General features: G+C 28.2%; 1 protein-coding gene across 1 annotated transcript; it reads left to right on the top strand.

The window, feature by feature from the left end:
- Positions 1–1,862: 1,862 nt before the first annotated feature.
- On the top strand, positions 1,863–20,317 carry LOC107452127 (uncharacterized). The gene is made up of 10 exons (XM_043039150.3): positions 1,863–2,102; positions 4,440–4,604; positions 7,418–7,520; positions 7,617–8,227; positions 10,384–10,501; positions 11,061–11,141; positions 12,833–13,037; positions 14,330–14,532; positions 17,041–17,222; positions 19,782–20,317. The coding sequence occupies exons 1-10, from the start codon at positions 2,055–2,057 to the stop codon at positions 20,154–20,156; spliced, it is 2,091 nt and encodes a 696-aa protein (XP_042895084.1). The 5' UTR covers positions 1,863–2,054; the 3' UTR covers positions 20,157–20,317.
- The last annotated feature ends 1,671 nt before the right edge of the window (positions 20,318–21,988 follow it).

Genomic DNA, 21,988 nt, shown 5'->3' on the forward strand with positions numbered 1-21,988 from the left:
AACCCTTTTGAAAAGTAAAGTTAAGAAAAGATCTGTTTTGAAATTAAAAGGCGTCTGGAAGAGGGGAGAAAAAGCCACACGCAATTATGTAGAATATTATGCAGTTCTTTTGCATGGCACAGTGTTTAAACAACAGTCAAATTGTAGAGACTTTTCAAAATAAATGTCTGAGATACATATTAAAATTTTTTTGACCCATCGAAATAATCGATGAAATTCTTAAAAATTGAGGTAGAGTTGAAAAATTTCGCTTTAAAATTTTTAAGCGCAGATGGCGGGTACTTGGGCATGTTTTAAACCCAGATTAACAGGAAACCATCGTCAACACTTACCTAGACGCCCAAAGAAAAAAGATTAAGAGGGAGACCTAAATTGAGGTACAGATGAATGATTTTGAGCAACATTAACTTAATAGCTTAGCATATTTTACAACTTAAGTTATAATTATAATATTAATTAAGTTATAATTAAAACTCAAGTTGAATAACTGGTTTGCTGGCAGGAAGTAAAATTGGTTTTTAAGGGCAGTAGACTTTAGTGAAATAAGCATGAGGCTTGTGGTCCATGGGTATGAATTATTAAGCATGTCAATGAATGAAGAGGCTCATCATTAGGAAAGTCACGATCGCTTATGAGTCATGATTTAAACATCCAAAGAGCCATCTCGAATTTTCTAATGCTGAGCAGGCGTTGTGAGTACTGGGGTCTGCCTCTAGTAAAGACCTGAATTTCAAGTAGCTTCATATTGATGGTGCAAAAGCAGGCAGTGAGAAATGTCAACTTTATACTTTGATTTCGAAATTACGGAACCTTAACGTCCACGCCTCCCCTGGCAAAGAACGAGCAATTGTGGGCCTTTAATATAATGAATAAATAAGTTAAGTAATATTTAAAAGGTTTGATTTAAGAACTCTTAAACAGTGGGAAATGCCTTTCAAAGATAGCATAATTGAAGTTATTATTGAAATGGTAGGTAGGTAGGTAGGTACTTTAATTTCGTCGCACTAGAGCTGCACAATGGGCTGTTGGCGACTGTCTTGGAAACATGCCTAAGGATGATCCGAATGCATGCCATCACAGTTTTGATCCTCTGTAGAGGGGATGGCTGCCCTACTTTGATAGCCCGATGACCTACGAGTGAAGACGAGCACTTCACGGTAGAACAGTTTAATGGCCCTCGGCCTATGCATGCTGATCAAAGTGGTTACCCACCCGCTTACTGACCATAGCCAGTGATGCTTTACTACTGGCTGTTCTTCTGGGAACCGTGCTTTATTGTGGCTAAGGGTCTCAACTAGAAAAAAAGACCAGTTGGCTACCGAAAGGGGATAGCTTTAAAATAAAGGAGACTACAATGTTTCAAATTATTTCGGAGATGCATCACAAAGTGTACCATTACATATATGTAACCGTTTTTTCCGTTTTAATTATAAATATTATTATTATTCTGCAGGACAAGGGTAATCAAAAGAATGAGCACATTTCCTTCTGACGTATCTTCCATCGGGAGCGAATTTCGCATAATTTTTTTTTTGAGAAATAATTTTTTAAATTAACAAAATGGATAATAAAAATTCAGTAGTCCGCCTCGATTAGTCAACTCGTTTCGGCGTTTTGTGATCATATTCATTGCAGATATTCTTGCTCTTACTGACAGGTTTCTAATATTGTGTTATAGTTCTTATGCGACTCTTAATTTCTGTTTCGTAGTTGAACAGAAAAAGTCGTAAACTGCAGCACATAAATTTTTTTTGAGCGGTAATTAATAAAAATGCTTGGTTATGTTTTTCTCTTGATTTAACTTCACTAGATGGCGCTACAATCACAATGTTGATAAGGAATTAATCACATATTTTTACTAAAGTGGCAACGATGTTATTGTTTATATTTTTGTTTTGAAAGTGTCTTAATTTTCTGTCAGGCAAATGAAGCATAGAAATGAGGGAATACTTTCTATTTAAAATTTTGTTTTTTATATAATAATCATATTATTATTGTGGAAAATTTATTTTTATTCTTTAAACGTAAAAAGTTGTAATATTGATACAACAATCATGACTGTTTCAAGACCTCTTTCATCTCTCAACATATTTCAATCCAAAGTTTGTGGTTTTTCAATAATATATCTATAATTAGATAAATTTTAATTGTTCATGCATATACAGATCTAGAGTGCAAAACTGTAACGGGATAAAACGAACCGAGCTATAAAAAATATAGATATTAAATAAAAGTGACCAAACCTTTGACAGAGACCTTTTTCGGAAAAGAAACCAAAAGCGAAAAAGATATGCATATGCTTCATTCTTAATGCTAAGTCTTGGTTTTAGAGAATATTTAGATTGTAGTTATGTACAAATACGAAAAATTAATAAATATTTTAAATGTTATATATTATTTTTAAATATTGAAACCTAAAGAAATCAATGCAAACTTTCTGATTTGAACAAAGCGATCAATTGTTTTAATATTAGTGTTCTTTGAAAAAAATTCGCAATTTTAGAATCCATTTGGTGGTTGAAGTTGGCGTAACAGATCAGGATACTTCCTTAAATTGTTTCGCCATAGCAAAAGTAAAAAGGAAGTTAAGTAAAGAAGTGTTTACCAGAAGAAAACAATTTTTAAATAATCAATTTTAACATAATTTTACAATTTTAAGTAGTTTGAAAAAAAATTAGACTATATGTGATATCTGTTCATTCTGGTTTTTTTTATTTTTTATATATAATTATGTTCTAAAACTCTAACTCTGTGGTGCGACAGCCCGTAGAGGGCCAAGGCCTACTGTGCCCATCTCAGTTTTCTTGACCTTGGGCTCTGGAGTGCAGGAGCAGATGTTCCGGTCAGGTGGTCAGCCGAACGCGGAACCCCCAGTGCTTGGTACTCATTTGTAGACCCACTTAAGGGATGAAAGGCTGAGTCAACCTTGCTCGACCCGAGGATCGAATCCAGGACCTGTGGCAAGGAAGCGTGTCATGATTATATTCACATATGTTTTATTTTTAAATATTCTAAATATAATTCATTTTGTTTGAGACACAATACAGAGTATAAAAAAAGGTATCCTCTTAGTTAGGTAAAAGGGTGGATGATAAAGTAACAAATTAAATAAAATTTGTATAAACTCTACTATGATATTTGAGTTTTGAATAAAGACGAAGAATTGGTGAGAATTCTAAAACAGTTAGGTTGAAAAATTTTTTGATGTATAAACGATATTGTTCAGCTATAACTATTATAATAATGTTCTTGGGATCAAGAGTTTTTTTGTATTGTGCAATAGTACATCATTATAGAGCAAGTTAAGATAATTATTTGATAAATTCTTTCTAAGCACTTCGAAAAGATGCTATACCTTCTAACTTCTCCTAGCGAATTCTGTTTCATTTCCATTGGTTGCATGTGCATATTAATTGCATGTCCACTTGCACATGCATAATTGAGAAAAACGTGCCATAAATGGTGAGAAAACTCTCATTAATTTTGTTCGTTATTATCATTAAAATGTGAAAAATGGATTATTTTCTCTAAAAAAAATTTTTTTAAACCAAATAACCACTATATTCAATATTTTTACATGCATGAGAAATGTTAATAAATTACAATAATTTTTGCTCAAAATATAGCAAAAATAATCAAATGTCTTGATCTTCAAGATGAGTAAAATAAACCAATGAAACAATAGATCTTATTATTTATTTCAACTGTCATGAATTGCATGTCTCTCAGATTCCTTTGAAGTGTAAATTGCAAAAATTTGACAAATGGTGCAAAACTGCCAAACTTTTTGCAAGAAAATTTAAAAGTTTTATCATCATCTATTAGGAAAATGATAAATTACATATTATACATTAGACGAACTGAGTTCGAGCTTCGACGAAACGAAGCACTGATTTTTTTTCTGGCCTGAACTGCATTTCAAAATTAGTGCATTTGTGTTGCCTGAACTGAGTTCGGACATCACAGGCAAGGGGTTAAAATTTATATTTTTCTAAGATGTAAGTTGTAAATCTAGATAGAATAAACCCATAAAGTTTCGAATACTGAAAAAATATTTTTAAAATATTAAAATGTATACAAATTATTCCAGTATAACTTTCTCAGTTTTTTTAATTATATTTTTACAAGTTTTTGTTAGCGATTTGTGTGTATATTTGCCTTGCCATTAAAAATAAAATTGAAAAACTTTCCTATAGTTTTATCCTAAGTAATCGTGCCATAATTTGTTTGCATTTAGGTATAGTGAAAAAAAATTTCAGCATTTCGAACTTTCTGGTTTTCTGCAGGTTAATCTTAATTCACTTTTCTTTACTTTAAATAACTTAGGCTATTGAAAGAGAATTTGCTATGAAAGTTTCATTCGATGATATAGCATCCTCTTAAGAGATTTTTTAGAAAAAGCTTTGACTTAGATTTAATTTTAACAATTATTTAATTAGGTTGAAGAAGCTCTCAATCTTGTACCTGCCATGTGTGCTGAAGATAAGTTAAAAGCAGTTCACTTTTGGAACATAGTTTCTGAAAAACTTCAAGACATAGTGAACAGTAGTGCTGCAGATATTAATGCTGTTGCACTTACAATGGAAGAGGTAGAAAGTGCAAAGGTATTCTTGTATTTTTATGACAGAGAATTGATTAAATTTTATTATAAATTGATAGCAATTTATATTTGTTTTTGTAATCAATAAATTTATTATTTTAATTAAGTGTACAGTTATGCAGAGCTCATTCTAGACAGAAAAAAGGGCAGGGCGCAAAAGTTTAAAAAAAGGGCATTATTATTCTAAAAAGGCAATAATTTCTTTCTGTGGGCATTACACGTTCAATTAAAAAACATTGTCAATTAGTAAAAGAATTTTTTTTTTTTTTTACTTTACTAAAAGTAGAAAAGCAAATCATATAAATTATTAATTTGTATCAATAAATTAACATATATATCAAGTTAATGAGCTAATTAGCTTAGTAATTTATTTAAAATGCATGCATATATTGATAAAATAATAAATGTATGTTTTTAAGTGTCTGTAGTTATGATTTAATAATTAAAATGATTAATAATAATTATGGTTTAATGATGGTGGAACTGCAAACTTTCAAAGACAAGTGCAACAAGGGGGTGTGATGGCTATTTTTCCTTTCCCATATAAATCTATGTATTGACAGCAATGACAAACTAAATAAAGAGTTGAAAATAACAAAAGTTTAGGAAATCCATTGCAGAGTTTGGGGGGGAATAAAGAAGGACTGAGGAAAAAAAGGGCAAAAAGAGTATGGAGTCTATTACATCAGGGCACTAATTTACTTCAGGGGCAACAGGGTGGATTCTTTTGACTAAAAGGGCAGCAGGGTGCTGCGCCCTGTTTACCCTGCCTAGAATGAGCTCTGAGTTATGTATGCTAACTTTCCTTTTAGGTGTCATTAATAAAACTAGCAAGTTGCCACATTTTAGATGAACTAAAATTACAGGTTTTTTCTTAGTGTGATATTCTCTAAAATGGTGAACTTCCGAATTCTCTAGTCATAATGAAAAAATGATGCATTTTTCTACATCTAGATGGATAAATTTTTCTATTTCTAGATATTTGGGCATCTTATTAAGTTCTTGTTGCTTTTTACTAAGCCTTTTTATTTTTAATTCTTGTTAAGTTTAAAATTTTGTCTTACTAACTATTTACTTTTATTTATTAAAAAGTTTCTTTCTAAAATTATGACATTTCTAGCTTTTTTTTAAATTTTTATTTCCAGCCATTTTCTATTAATTTAGTTGTAATATACTTAAAAATTATTCTTGATCTGAATAGATTGTTGTTACAATTTTACAATCATTTAGATAATACAGGTTGACCAAACAGTATGGAAATAGTCAAATATATAGAGAAATACACATTGGGTCAAATTACACTTATGAAATATTTTCCAAAAATGCAGACAATGATACCAAATTGTGCCCCCAATCTCTCCTTCTGAGGTTGCGGCAATGACATTTTTAAAATCTTAAATAGGCACTTTTATTTTTTATTGTAGATTTGGATTTTTCAGAAAAGAAGTACCTTTTTTGACATAAATGTTATTGCATTTTGGTTCTTATATTTGTATTGTTATTGCCAAATGAAAATAGATGAAATAAAAAAAAAATTAAAACAGAGCTATCTCAAGAAATTAATGTCAGATCCAAAAAAATAAAAATGAGCTTCTTTGATAATTTTAAAAGCATATGTAATGGCACCAAATTTGACTCCCTTCCAAGAAGTTTGGGTTAGTTTGAAGCCTGATAATAACTAAGCCACTCTGCCGTACCATCTTCATAAATCAAAAAGTTGTATGCGACTCAAATGCAATCAGGTGGTGACTAATATTGTTAAAATGAGGCTCACCCAAATTTATAGCAGAATTTTAGTTTAGAAATAGTAGATACAAGTTGAATCTATGAAACACATGGTTAAATTAGATTAGAAACTTATTTCATAATGATTTCAAAGGAGTGAGAAATGGTTCTTTATTGTTCATCATTAAGGATAACAAAATGAAAATCTTTACTTTTTCACTTGATCTCCATTTTATTTGGTAGTTTACTTTTAAAACGAAAATTTTCTTGATAGCAGTTTATTATTATGCTGAGATGATTGTGCTCTGGAAAAAATCCGGATTTCCATATTTTTCGCTAAGCGTGAACCGGAAATCCAAGGTCCAGAAGTTTCATGAAATCATCGATCACATTTATGTATGAGAATTCGTGTATATTTTATTTAAAAATATTCGAACTAAAATTTATACTTAGCATCTCTTTCATTTGTAAATATTTTTCTAGTAGAATAATAAGCGTGATTAGAGATAAATGTGATTAGTCGCAAACTTATACATAATTATTAATTTAAATTATGCTGTGTATAATTTATATAAATCTTCATGTTGTGAAAATATCAAGGATTTAAATTTATAAAGACATTGATTTTTTGAAATGCGTCATTAATGATTTTACTCAAGAAATGTTCAGGATTTTTGAGTTGGGCTCACAATTACCCCTGATTATGTTATTGAAATCTAAGATAAAAAAATAATCTGCATATTGTTTAATGATTTGTTGCACTTGCTGCTGTGCTGGACAGCTTCTACCTTACTTTTTCACTTCATCTCTATTTTATTTGGCAATTTACTTTAAAAAGGAAAAAAAAGAACATTGTCTTGGTAGCAGTTTATTATTATGTTTTAGAAGTATGATATTAAAAATAATATGCAGAATGTGTGATGATTTCTAGCACTTGCTGCTGTGCTGGACAGCTTCAACTATTGGGGCTTGAAGAAGTAAAGGTTTTAAGATAAACAAATTTAAATTAGTTTATTAATATTGCAATATTTGTTGTCTTATTTTACATAAATTATAACTATTATGTTTCTTTTTTTCTTTTATAAAAAAAAGATGAATTTAGGCATTAACACTGAAACTGGTCCCCTGGTCACAGAGAGTTCTGTTTCAAATTCTGAATTTACAAATTTATCAACAATCTATCAAATATCTTCTGGTATGTATTTCTAGATATTTATTTCAATCTCTTTATGTACATCGAGATTTATTATATGTTTCAATATTTATTGATTTTCGATACTTATAATTTCAGATACAAGTGTTCAATATCATTCAAGCATTTCAAACAGTCAGTTGAAACCATTTACTACTGAATCCCTCCTATTTTCAAATAGTAATAAACAATCTTCATTCAGTGAAGTTACTACATTTTCTTCTAGTCATCAGCTTCTTACTGGGAATTCTGATCTTTCTAATTCCAATGTACAAACTGATCAAAGCACCGTCATTGAAAACATTTCTATAAATAGTTGTGATAATTCAAGCAAAGATAACCAAACCTTGAATGATGTACCATTTACTGAAATTAAAAGAGATAGCAATAAAAACAGTGATAAATTTCTAAGTCCGAAGAAAAATTTATTTCATTCTCACTCCTTGTTTAAAGACAAAATAGAAGTTATAGAATCTAATGTAAATTCTTATTCTGTCATAATGGAAAGAAATTCCATGAATAGTGAAAAAACTAATTCATTTCATCAAGAATCATTGTCTCATAGCGACAGAAATTCTGACTCTAAAACTTCAAATGTTAGCTCTAGTGATATAACAAGAGAACAAATTGCTCCTACGACTCAAAATGTAGATGAAACTAGTGAGCCTAGTTTGGAAAGTATACCTGAAATGGATACGTCACATTCTAAAGTAAGTTCTACATTAGAGAGCATTTCTGCATCATCATGTTTATAATGCAAAAATTATAGTATGAAAAAAAAAATCATTAGTTTTGCATATCTTGACAAATTCTTAAGAAATGTTTCTGTTTTATTTGACGTCTATTTTTTTGCTGATAATTTTCTAAAAAACTACGAATAAAAAACATTAACAAAAATGTAATTCTGATTTTTTTGCAGCCACATTTTTTTTTATATCTGGAAATGAGCTTTTTGTTTTATGTTGTTTAAATATCTAATAAGTTGTGGAGCAGGGGTGTCAAACTCAAAAGCTAACTTGGGCCAAATAAACAATACTTAACTTTAGGTGGGCCGCAAAAAAAAAAAAATCAATGTTCATAGAAAACAAATATTTTTATTTTGAATTGCAATAAACATATATAAAGTTAAATTATTGTTTACGTCCTGATACTTAACATTTCTTCTCTGCTACTATCTTTTCTATTTCGGGAGAAATTTTACTGGCCGAGACTACTTTCAAAATTGACCCGACGTGAGCGTAATTAATACGGTTTCGGACAGGAGATTTATTTACATTCATAACAGAAAATAATTGCTCTCACTGATAAGTACTTCCAAACATGGAAATTTGTCTTCCAAAGAATTAAAATCTTCAAAACTTGTTTCAAATTCTGTTCTAAGATTTGAATTTTTTTTCTGCGTATTTTTGATGCGATGCAGTATCATCTAAACTAGATTTGCTCTTGTTGCACGTTGGGAAGTGCATTAAATCTTCATTTTTCTGTTGCCTTTCCCAAAGAAATAGTTTACATTTGAATGCTTTAATTATGTCAAACATGTTCGTAATGAACTGATCCTTGCATTCTAACAATAAATTAAAATCGGATAAGTATTTGGTTATATCAGCCATAAAAGATAAATCTTGCAACCATATTTGATCGGAGAACAAGCTTATATCTTGATTTTTAGTTTGTAAAAACTTACATATTTCTTCTGTCAAATCCCAGAATTGTTTGAGAACCTTGGAGCAAGATAACCAACCTACCTCGTTATAGTAGGATAAACCTGAAATGTACTTAGTGTGAAACGGACTCCATTTCAACCAATTAGAATTTTACATTTTCGCGCGTACGATTTAAAATGATCCGTATAGTTTATAAATAAAGTATATTATAATTTTATATGCTGGCTTCGTTTCTAATTCACATTTCTATTTTATTTTTTTTTTGATTCGGATATATTGACAGGGCCACAAAAATGTTCATCTCACGCCGCGAGTTTGACATCCCTGTTGTAGAGAGTTAAGTTTTTTTTATATTTTTCTGTAATGTAAAGGAAAAATTGATCACAATAAAGTTATACTTTTTTTTGCAACCATATATTCTTAGGTTTGAAGATTAAAAAAAACATCTTGGCTTTTTTTTTTTTTTGTTTTTTTTTTTTAAGAAAAATTTTTTTTTGTTTTGGAGTAATTTAACTTTTTTTTTTTTTTGAAATGAAGTTCATTATTTATATAATTTAGAAAAGTTTATGAAAAAGTTCTATTTTTCTCATTTTTTACATAACATACATTTTTTACATAGAATATATTTTTCATTATATTTTCATTAAAAAATATATATATTTTTAGATTATTTTAATTAGGAGACTCTTAATGTTTATTTGAACTAATTTAAAGGGATTTTTAAACAATACACTTTTGTATTGTTCCTTAGAATAAAACTTCTGTCCATCCAATTTTGTTTGGCTAAAATGCCAATCTCTTAGTGGGAGAGAGCCTAGTTCATTTATTTAATTTGTTGTTTATTGGAAGCTTTGTTGAAAAGTTTATATTTAAAATTTCTAAAAGTAAAGATCCTTGGGCAATTATGTTAAAACATTTCTGTTTATATTCTTTTAGCAATCAAAATGTTGACCCTACAGTTTCTTACAAATAATGTGCAATAAACCGTTTGATTATAGCATATGGTTTCTCAGAATTAGTATAATTGTATTACTTGTTAAGATTTTCTAGATTAGTATTAAATAGCAATTCTTAATAATAATTACTTTTACTGTTTTTATATTATTAACATACAGTAAGAAATTTTTTAACTGAAAGTTTTAATTCACTTTTATTTATTTCATGGTTAGCTTTATTCATTACTTACATTTACTTTTTCTAAGGAAATATTTAATAAAGATGAAGAGAACAAGCTCATCAGTGATGCATTTAAAAATGCCGATGACAGCTTGGTTTGTAAAGTATGTTCTAAATCTTTTCCTGATGAAGATTCTTTAACAAGTAAGTTATTATTTCACACTATTTATTTTTTTTAAATTATGTGTATAAATTTTTTTTTTAATGAAAACTTTTTTCTGTTATTTTTTTGATCTGTTCTTATGTTTTAAATGCAAATTGTTTATATTTTACTTTATTCTTGATATCTTGTTGTAATAGTTTAATAGAATTTTGTATTTGAAGCATTAATTAGGCATTTTATTTCTGAAGACACTCTTGTTCAGAATGAAATAATACTTGTTATGTGTTTTGGTTTTGAAAAAACTTTGGTTATTTTATTGTTTTGTTATTTGCTTGCACTAAATTATTAATTGCACGTGTACATTAAATTCCATATTTTTTTACTGCAAAGCTCATAAAATTTGTGAGCAATCATTAAAAATTTTTGAAGGAACCTACAGTTATTTGGAATAGGTACAAATAAATAAACTTTTTTATTATTCTTAAAATCTTTATTTGCACTATTATAAGAAGTTTCACATGCTTTTTCTACGGAATCTTAACTTTGAACTACTACTTTTTTATATGAAATCTTCTTTTAATATATCTTATTAATTTTTAGGACACCATCTAAGAGCTCATGAACGACACTATAGCTGTTCAGAATGTAAAGCAAAGTTTTCAACCAAATCAAATCTGCTGGGTAAGAGTTTCTGCTGTCTAATTCAAATATAGGGTGTTTGATAAAGACCACCCTTAAAGAGTATTTTAAGAATTCTTATCAAAAATGTAAGCGAAAAAGAGTACTCATAGGGTGTTAAAAATCTACTTCTAAACAAGGAACTAAAAATGCTATCAAAGTCAGACAACTGAATAACAATATAACAAATGCATGTAATTAATATTAAAACATGTTTAACTGAAGGCTAATACTTTAAAATGTTTTTAATAATAATTAAAATTCCTCTTGGTTTCCTCTTACAAACAGACCTGTAGTTTATTATGTCCACCTTCCTATACAGTCATCTGCTAGATTTAAAGAATGGTTTAGTTTTTTCGTCCATTAAATATTCATTTGTGATTTCCAATATGCGTACTTTTTTGTTTTTATTCTTTAAAACAATTCTAAAAAATGCATATTAAGTGTAGACTTTTTGAAATTCCCAATATATAGCTATCTATTTCTACTAATTCGACTTTTAGTTTGATACGTTATTTTAAGTGACGAGGAAACGTTTTACTTTTAATATAAATGGACTGATATTTTAAATTTGTACTTCAAGCATGGATCTCTTAATGCTAACAAAAAATTCTCTAAGAGCTCTATATTTCTAAAATTATCAACTATGATTTATGACTTACTTATATTTTGAATTACAATTTCTGTTTTAGTGTAATTATTGTTAAATATATATTTATTTATTAGTATTTATGAAAATTAAAATATATTTATTTGTAAGTTTAATGTTTCAAATATACTACAGAAGTCTCCCCAAGAATTATGATTTCCTGAATATCATCATATTTTCTTTGCAATTTTAACTAGTTTTGATTCTTGCTACGTTAAAAAAACAGTTTTTGTCATCAGAAGCTCAACCTTGACCGAGAATTTTATAAATTATTAGAAGTTCAAAGCAGATTAATAAATAAAAAAGAAACTAGATGTTGATAAAAGTGGTATTAAACTTTAAAATTATAATTTCGCATAACTGAGTCTAAAATAATTTGCTGTTTCATAAACATATTTAATTACATCCATTTAGTTTTAGACTTAAATTCAAGTATTTTTAAAACTTATTAAATTTGTAGTTTGTGTACATAAATAGTGAAATTTTTCGACAAGAGTAATATATAATTATTTCTATGTTTTCCGATTTTAATTAATTTATTTTTTATTTGATTTCAACTGACAAATTGAATATTTGTCTTCGGAATTCATGAAAGTATAGAGCTTGAATAAAAATAACCATATTTTTTTTATTCAGTAGTTTTAATAATATATTAATATTTAACCATTGTAAGTTATAGAAATATTACTAATTTTAATTATCTAGTTTTTTTTAACAATATAATGTTTATATATTTTCTAGACCTGTATATATATATTTTTACATTGTTTTTAATTTTGTATGTATATTTTTTAACATTATTTTTATATTTTTTAGGGCTGTAATTGGTAATTGTGAAGAAATAAATAAAATAAAAAATATTTCTTAATAATCATAATTTTTGCTACTCCTGAAGCATGTGTTAAATGGAAAATGTGTTATGTATAAAAGTAGAGTTTGACATAATAAAATTAAATTTATTTAAAATATTTTATTCATTTTCATTCTGATGCTTGTAAAAATTTTATCAAAATTTATGTAACTAAGCAGATTTTTTTTCCTGAAGTTCACATGAGAAGACATACTGGTGAAAAACCATTCTGCTGCCACAAATGTTCTGCCCACTTCACAACTAATGGAAATTTACAAAGACACATAAGAACGCATAGCGGAGCAAAACCATGGCAGTGCAATAAGTGTGGAACTTGTTTTACTGAAAAGAAAAGTTTGACTATACATATGCGGCGACATACTGGTGAAAGACCATATCAGTAAGCTTATCAAATAATTTATATATGTGTATGAAATATGTTAATTTCAGAAGGAAATTGTTTTAATTCTATGAAATAATAAGAGTATATAGTTACATATAATAAAATTGTTTAAAAATTTCATCGAGTTAATATAAAAATTGCAAAGCATTTTAGTTGCAAAAGAAACGGGAATGAAAGCAATTGAAGCAAACAGAAAGCTGCTTTTGTTCTGCTTGGTCAATTTATTTTCAAGTCACGTCACATTACGTTTCCCTTCGTATATTCATGAATTAAATTCCGAATTTGTGAAAACAAAATTGTTCCTCAATGTTTTGATAGCTATCAAGTAATTGACAGTCATATTTTGGAGCACTTTATGAATTTATGTTTCTCAGTCAAGATTGTGTTCTACTTTGATAGAATAAAATTGAATTTCAGTTGTTGGAACGGAAATTAGTTAAGAACTGCATTTGAGACCCATGGACTATAATTTCATTCTATTGACAGCTCAAGACATTTTCTATTTATGAAGAATCATGTCTCATGATTTGCTTTGAATCAGTGTTTGTTGATTTCAATCATGATATGATTTGCAATTTAAACTAATTGTTTTTTTAAAACATCACATTGATTTAAATCAGATGATTTTTTGCTTAGAAATCATCCATTTAAAAAGCCTTTTAATGTTAGATAGTTCCAGCTTTTATTAATTTACATAGCTTGCATATTTATTGGAAAACTATAGTTATGCTAGTAAGTTTTTATTAGCAAAATAACAGAAGTACTTAGTGTAAAAATCTCTTCAAATAGAATTTTAAAAATTCTTGTGAATTTTTCATACTGCAAACTAAAAACAAAATGAAAATTAAATGCTGTTTTTGAATATGGATTTTTTAACTTAAAAAGCAATCTGTAAAATAATTTTTTATTTTTTAGATTGTTTTTCAGTAGTTAATGATATATTTTTATGCCATTTTCAATAAATGTGAATGAAGCATTTGTAAGTATTAAACAATGTGTAGTGCTGTTTTATACTTTGAAATGTATTGTTATGATTTATTTTTAATAACATTTTAATTATAAATTTATTTAAACTATTTAACTAATTATAAACTGAAGTATTGAAGTATCTCTAAAGAAATTTTTTATGATTTAATCTTATTCATTTGGATTTTTTTTCGTTTTTACTTTTAAAAAAAATTATGATCCTTGTTTTGTATGAATTATTTCTATTTAGATTAAAAATTCTAAAAATTTGTTTTTACTCTTGATTATCTGATTCCATACATTAAAAAAGAAACTCATTTCAGGTGTAAAGAATGTGGGAAACGTTTTTCTCAAACTAGCATATTGCAGACACACATGTCAATGCATTCTGAAACAAAAATGCATCTTTGTGAGGTATGCGGAAAGTCTTTTAGGCAGAAATCCCAACTGAGGGTTCACAGATTAAGGCATGATAACATTCGACCATTCAACTGTTCAATTTGTTCCTTAGCATACATAACTAGAGGTAATAATAAAAAAGTTCTTTTCTACATTTGCTGTAATATGTTATAACTGTCTTATTGATTTCTCTAAATACTGTGCATTAACTAGTAACTTAAGTTAGAGATAATAAAAATAGTCATTTTCTACATTCGTTGTAGTACGGTTTGATTTTGTTCCTTACCCCAATTATACGATACCCGCTAGACTAGGATTATATCAGAAAATCGAAATAAAACGATAGCTGAAGAATTTTTTCAAATCAATTTTTAATTGTATAAACATTAGATAATGACTTACATTACAAAAAAAAAATTATTACTAAAATTATTAAGAGCTTTTTTTTTATTACATTTGTGTTTTAATCACAGTAGTCCTACATTTTTGAAAATAAAAAATACCATGAAGTGTCCTATATTTAAAAAATAAAAGGGTTTTGTGCTATATTTTTTTTAAATATGAAGTTTCAATTTCAGCATTTTTTCTTATGCTTATTTTGGGTTTTTTTCCTCTGATATATTTTAAACAGATATTTATAATTTTTTTAAACTCAAACTAACTTTATTTTTTTAAATTAGTTATTTTAATTAGTTTTTTTTATCTTGGTTTCAGCCATCGTCAATTTTTAAATATGAATCTCCATAAAATCTCAAATCACAATTACTTTTTAATGTCCATTAACTTTAAGTGATGGTTCAATTTCTTATTTTTTTAAAATTATTTTTGATTCCATGTTACGTTGTGTTACCCTTTGTTGCCATTTATTAGCATGTAGATTATAAACAATTTATTTTTGAAGTAATTTATTGCATGAACATAACTATAATTATTAATTTTCTTTTAAGCACTATTTTGATATTAAGAATTATATGTCCGAAGTAAAAATTTTAGGTTGCGATATTTCTCTCTTTACCTACGCATGCGCAAAATCGCACTGTTTTTTTAATTCATGTTTGATCAACTTGTTTCTAGCTTTGTTGTTTGTTTGAAAATGTTAAATGTTTCCTTTTGCCCATTTTTAGAAATATGCGGTCGTACCGCATATTTCTAAAAATTCTAATTTCTATTGAAATAAAAGTTTCAATTCTTTGTAATGTTTCTTAAAAATCATATAGTGTGTGTATTGTACCAAAAAATGTCCTCGATTTTTTGTATAATGTTGCCTGAATTGTCTTAATTTTTGACTACATAAGTTAGCTGTGGAAATATCTTCTGTAGACGCTTAATACACGAATGTTTAGTTATCTAGGAGAAACATAATTTTTAGCTTTTGCTGTAATAAAGTAGTTAAAAGGAACCATATATTTTTACTCATTTCATTTGTACGTAGATCAGTTGGTAAATAAAAACAATGAATTTAAATTATTAGATAGAAAAATAGTGATTTTTAGATAAAGAAAACTTTTAGATGAAGAAAAAAGAACTTATTAATGACGCACTAATTCACATCTAAATTATTTGTAATGTACTAATATAATTCTGTAAGTATATTCTATTTATGTTAAACTTTTTAAATATCAGTTCTTTTTAAGCATATTATTCATTTTTTGATAAACTGAAAGTGAACTTAAATCAAGTTTAGTACTACTGTACTTTGTTCTGTATTACATTTGTTCTTGATTAAACAAATGTGGGGAAAAAAACAAACTATCTAGCTATTGAGAACCGTTAGCTCACCCAGGAATAATTTCACTATAAACGATGGTTCACTCCATCTAATTATAAATTATGGTTCACTATATCCAAAATATTTGAAAAATTACTTTTTAGCATATTGTGGTTGTATTGTTAGACATAATGGTTGCAATGCACCTGATTTGCTTTATGAATTATTAACTAAACTAAATATATAGAGTCTCTTCATAATATAGTTTCCTTTTAGTGAGTGACTATAACGAAATTCTTTATATAAATGTTAAAAATATCTAAAATTCTCTCCATATAATGAAGTGATTGTCTCTATAAAATATTTTTAAGATGTTTATCATTTAATTTTCATTATTTTTAGAATTTTTTAGATGTTTGTCTTTTTTATTTCCAAAAATTGCAAAATTGTTTGACTCTCTGTTCAACTGCTTAATTCCTCTTCATGCCTGTTTTTCGGAACGACTCTCATAATTCATTTCAGCAAAATAATTCCTTTAAACCCCCCTTTGAGATGTGCATTACTTCATTTTTAATTGTAAGTCATAATTATATACCTTTGAACGTATCACAGAGGCTTAACATTCTGTAGCAATTATTTAAATACCTACAAAAAGAAATTTTTTATCCACGCTAAACGAACAGCCAATTTATCAATGAGCGTATGAAATAGCATTAATTAAACAGCAGTTTAGATGGGACCACTAAAAGTAATCACTACAATAAAATATTTGTCACATTGGGGTTAGACTAAATATTAACTAGAATCTAACGATTTTTTAATTATATTGTAAAAAATTTATACATTTCTTATCTTATAAGATTTATCAATATTATTTTTGTGCCATGTTTTAGCAGTGACTGATTAAAATTATGTTATATTTTGTAGGAGATTTATTAAGGCATGAAAAAACTCACACTACGGAAAAGCCTTATAAATGTGATGTTTGTCCGAAGGGATTTACTCGACAACAGTCTTTGAATGAGCATAAAAATCGCCATTATGGTATCAAACCTTACAAATGTAAACATTGTGGCAAGGCCTTTCCAGAAATGTCCGGCTGCTACAAAGTAAGATTTGAAATTATTTAGAGATTTAAAACTATATTTTTTTAATTAAATCTAGGAGCATCACTGCCTTTTTGTAATTAAGTGTTAATGCTTATTCTGTTTGGGGCTACATTAAAAACCTGTTTATTTTGCAGTAAGTTGCTCTCCTTCAAAACAAACTTCTGCCTAACTATGTGATTTAATAAATAATCCAAAGAGCTTGTTAGTAATAAGAATAATTTATTTTTAAACTTATTCTTATTAACTATACAGTAGTATATTTGAATTGGAGTTTTTGAAACCGAAGAATGCTTGTTAAATCCAGACACTTGCTAAATCCAACTAAATTTAACTAGTACAAATGATTGAAACATAAATTAAGAAGAGAAAATATAGTCATCTACCATAAATTGTTCAGCTTTATGAAATTTAGTTTTAATTAATGTTGTTTGTGGATGTTCAGGGCAATCTTTTCAATTAGAAGATGCCCCTAAAAAAAGAATCACCCTTAATATATCAAAAATCACTACCCTTGATATATATTTTACAATCATTGCTAAACATGTACACTTCAGGAGTAACAAAGTAATATTTAAGTAATAAAGAAAAGGTAGAGAATTTGATGAATTGTAAGTGATAATAATCAATAAGTTTGATTAATAATAAGTTTGAATTACTTAATAAAACTGAGATGCATTTCTCACAATCACGTTTAATCTCTCTTTGTTTTGTCTGTAAGAGAAAAACTTTGTTGGAAAACTTAATTTACACTCAATTTCTAAATGGTTTTGAATAAAAAATTTGCCTAAACAGAAGGAATTATTTAGTAAATTTATTCATATTTGCATGAGCCAGTTTGTTATACAAATTATTTTTTAAGAATTTTTTTTTTTAGCCCTTCTTTAACTTTTCATGACTTTCTTGACAACGAATATTTAATTTAGGAAATGCTAGGAGTCTATTAAATATTTCTGATTTTGTTAGGTGGTTACTGGTCTTTTATTTCCTCTAAGAAATAGAAGTACAGAGAAAATGTGCTTTCTTCCAATAAAATAACATCAAGTATGCTTTTAGAGTTCCACGAGTTGATATTTACATTTAAAGTATGACTAAAGTGCAATTAGCTATTTTTCTTAACGGGTAGTTTAGTCATCATATATCATGGCTATATTAAAGAGAAAAACTTGCTGCTTTGCAGCATCAGGTGCCACTTTTATTAACGTTCCAAAACTGGGGCATTCTCATTGTTTCCATTGACTGCGAAGATTTGTACTTAATCTAATTCAAAAAAGTAGTTATGTTTGAGAATTATTTCGTTTCTAAATTATCCTTTAAAGTAGTTGCCAGGAATTGCTACAAACTACTGTTTTTTTTTTTTTTTTGTATCCTGCTACCCGCTACACTACTTCTTTTAAAAAGTAGGGCACTACACCACAAACTAAAAAGAAAACAGTAGCGATTACAGTAGTTTCACTGCTTGTAGTGTGCTATTTCTGATCATGGCTCTTAGTGTTAAAGACTGGACTGGGGTCAAAAATATTGGGGGTGGGGAAAGTGGGACATATTTTAAGAAAATACAATTTTATTTCATTTAAGAACATATGATTGCATCTATAGCATACATATTTAACATTTTTGCTTAAAAAATTTACTTTGTGGGTCATATATTTCATTCAATTTACTATTGTAGTTTTGGTGATATTATAATGAAGAAAGCTTTGCTGCTTCCTTCATTAGGCGTGGTTGATGTATAGTGGAATTATGAATGTTCATTTTGGCCAATATTGAATGAATAAAAACAATAACGTTTCCAGGAAATGATGTACAAATCATTGAATGTAAATTTAGATTTTATTAAGCATAATTTGTAAATTAGAAAATGGCCATTTCTTCAAAAAAAGAAATCCCTTAAAGGGATGAAATAAGAATACTCTCTATTGAGAGATCATAAAGCCAGAACAACATTTCTGACCGTTAGAAAATTAAGACTGGAAGGCCCCCGAAGGGGTCCCAGTCTCACCAATTTAGAAATTCAAAGTGAATATATTTATTCTCAACGGACAGAGAAAGAGTATGGGTAGGAGATCCAAAATTTGGCGATTTATCATAATATATCATAGCCAAAAACAAAGCCAACTAGCATATCCACATGGGTTTAAAAGAACACCTTGGCGATCACGAGTCGCCAACAAATTTATGTGAATTATTATAACCATGCAACCGAAACATTTAGCCGTTGGAAAATTAGAATCAAAAGTTATAAATAGATTTTTGTTTTCGATTAGAGGCGACAGTGAATTTATATGTCTGCATAATAATGAAATAAAAAGAAAATATCCGTTACATTGATCTGGAAGAGAAGAAATAAATATTTTATGTTCCCTTAAAAAGATTAAGTTTTTGATTTATTTTAAAAGTAATTCTTCCATTAATAAAAATAAGCTTAAGTAATGAAGGATATTTTAAAAGATAGAAAATAAATATGTGTATGCCAATTCTGGCATCACAGATATATAAACTGATTATGTTGTAAAATTATTAAAGTTGTCACAATTATTAATATTAAATACATTATTTCAGCACATGAAAGTCCACGAGAAAGCTAAAGAAATGGAAGACAGCATCAAGGAGCAAGACAATGAACCGGAGGTTGAACCAACTGAATTACAGCAAATCACAGTAAATTCCTGTGCTCAAGACTCCAGTATATCTACCGATCAAAATGTTGTAGAAAATAAGACACCAGACGTGACTGAACCTCCTTCTTATATTGCTGTGGTTCTAAATGCTAAACATCCAAATGAATTGGGAGATGAACTAAACCAAGCTGTGTCATTCTTGAATTCTGGACTAGAAGAAAATAACTTGGTTCCAAATGGAATAGGAGTATTAACTGCAATTAATATACTTACTAATGCAACAACATTTCCTCAGAATTTTCAAAACATTTCTTGATGAAGCTCTAGTCCTTTTGTGGAATTAATAAGATTTTGTAATATAACTATTTATTTTGAATTTATGTTTGTTGTGAGTTTTATACTATTTTATATGATAAAAAAAATTCTAGTTGTAAATATTTTCCACTATTGAATAAAAATTTAGCCCTCTTACTTAAATTGAGATATTATATGCATATACAGTCTATGCTTTTTAATATGACTTTCCCATTATAATGACCACTATTTGAAGTTTGCTGCTTGATGCAATGTTATTTTAACGCCCATTGGAACGTCGAAAGTGAACGTTAACTGTTCATTTCAATCTAGCGACCAAATTTTTTTTTTTTTTTTAATTGCTAGAAAATTATCCAAAATACAGGTGTTAGACATTTTTGCTCTTTCAGAATTTACTGTTGACAACAAGTCATTAGGTAACAAAAGTCTTGAGAAAACTATTGCACAATTATTTCTTTTGGTGTTACCGCTTAATAAACAAGAAACATCTGAAATTCTCTATCAGTGAAGAAATAATGAAAGGACTGTCTATTCTCGACCTAGAAGATCCTGAGAGTCAAAAGAATTGTGAATATTACATACAGTAAATTACTGAGAATTTGAAATGTATATTGCACCTTCAAGAAATACAAGTTTTCTGCGTAATCATAACTTTTCAAAATTTCTTTTAAAAGGGTTTAATATATCCACCAATCATATTTTTCTTGTTTGAAAATTCCATTTACTCTTTTTGCAAAATGTTGTTAGAAATAGTTTATTTTGGAGTTAATACATGTGGTATTACTCACATTCTTCTTGATTTTAGTTTTGCTCAGTTCTTTGTTCATATATTATTTAACAAAAACGGCTTCTTCAAACCAGTGCAGTCCCACAGTTCCCAGTAGAACTTAGAAGTCAAGCATCACTGGCTGCAGTCGGTAAGCGGGTGGGTAATCACTTTGATCAGCTTGTGTAGGGATCGCGGGTGTGAGGTATCGGCCCTCGTTAAACTGTTCTATTGTAAAGTGCTCTATTTCGAGTGCAGTTTGTTGGGCTACCTAGTGGGGGAGTCATTCCCTCTTCAGATGATCAAAATTGTGATGGCAGGTCTTCAGATCATCCTCAGGGATGTATCCCAGATCGTGGCAAAAGGCCAATAGCCCTTGTGAAGCTTTAGTTCAAATTAAATAAAATATCTACCTATCTAACCAGTGTAATGCTATATGCTTAGAACGGAAGTTAAACATTTTAAAAAAATAACAAATTGTTAAATTATTCAAAATCCCCAAAACCGCTTTGTTTGCAACAATTAAAAATTGTGATGTAATTTTAAAGGTAATTTTCAATAAAATATTGTTTTCAACATCTAGAAAGGCACTGAATGACTGGCTAAAAGTTGCACACTAGATTAAAAGATGTCATTTGAAAAAATTGAAATGTAGTTTTTACTTTTAATGTTCTATATTAAAAAATACTTGTACTTTATTACCAAAGTTCATTTTTCCATTTCTTTTTTGAGCTTTATTCACATTTTGTTTTAGTTTACGTGTAGTATAAAGTATACCCTATCCTCTTTTTTGACATTTATAATTATTAAAATTTTTTTCAAATTATGAAGCAGGGTTCAAACTCAATTTCTAGAAAAAATTCCTATGGCATGCATAGTACACTAAAACATGTAGTAACACAATATATCAGTTAAGGACATGTGAGATTTATATAGGTAAATAAGAAATAGCAACAAAATCTTAAAATTAAGAAAAACTATAAGTTACTATGTTTTTCTTCAATGACTTGCCAGCCCTGGGTGGGCCTTAACTTTCTGCCAGCACTTTTACATTTGCGACTACACTA

Source organism: Parasteatoda tepidariorum, chromosome 1 (assembly GCF_982258835.1).
Source record: "Parasteatoda tepidariorum strain Cologne lab strain chromosome 1, Ptep-v5.0, whole genome shotgun sequence".
Classification (NCBI taxonomy): Eukaryota; Metazoa; Arthropoda; class Arachnida; order Araneae; family Theridiidae; genus Parasteatoda; species Parasteatoda tepidariorum.

What these genes read in the sequence shown, in the direction of transcription:
- LOC107452127 (XM_043039150.3), top strand. Translation starts at nt 2,055, where the DNA reads ATGACTGTTTCAAGACCTCTTTCATCTCTCAACATATTTCAATCCAAA. An exon ending in TGATGAAGATTCTTTAACAA is followed by an intron (nt 10,502 to 11,060) that starts GTAAGTTATTAT and finishes ATTAATTTTTAG; the next exon opens with GACACCATCTAAGAGCTCAT. An exon ending in CTTAGCATACATAACTAGAG is followed by an intron (nt 14,533 to 17,040) that starts GTAATAATAAAA and finishes TATATTTTGTAG; the next exon opens with GAGATTTATTAAGGCATGAA.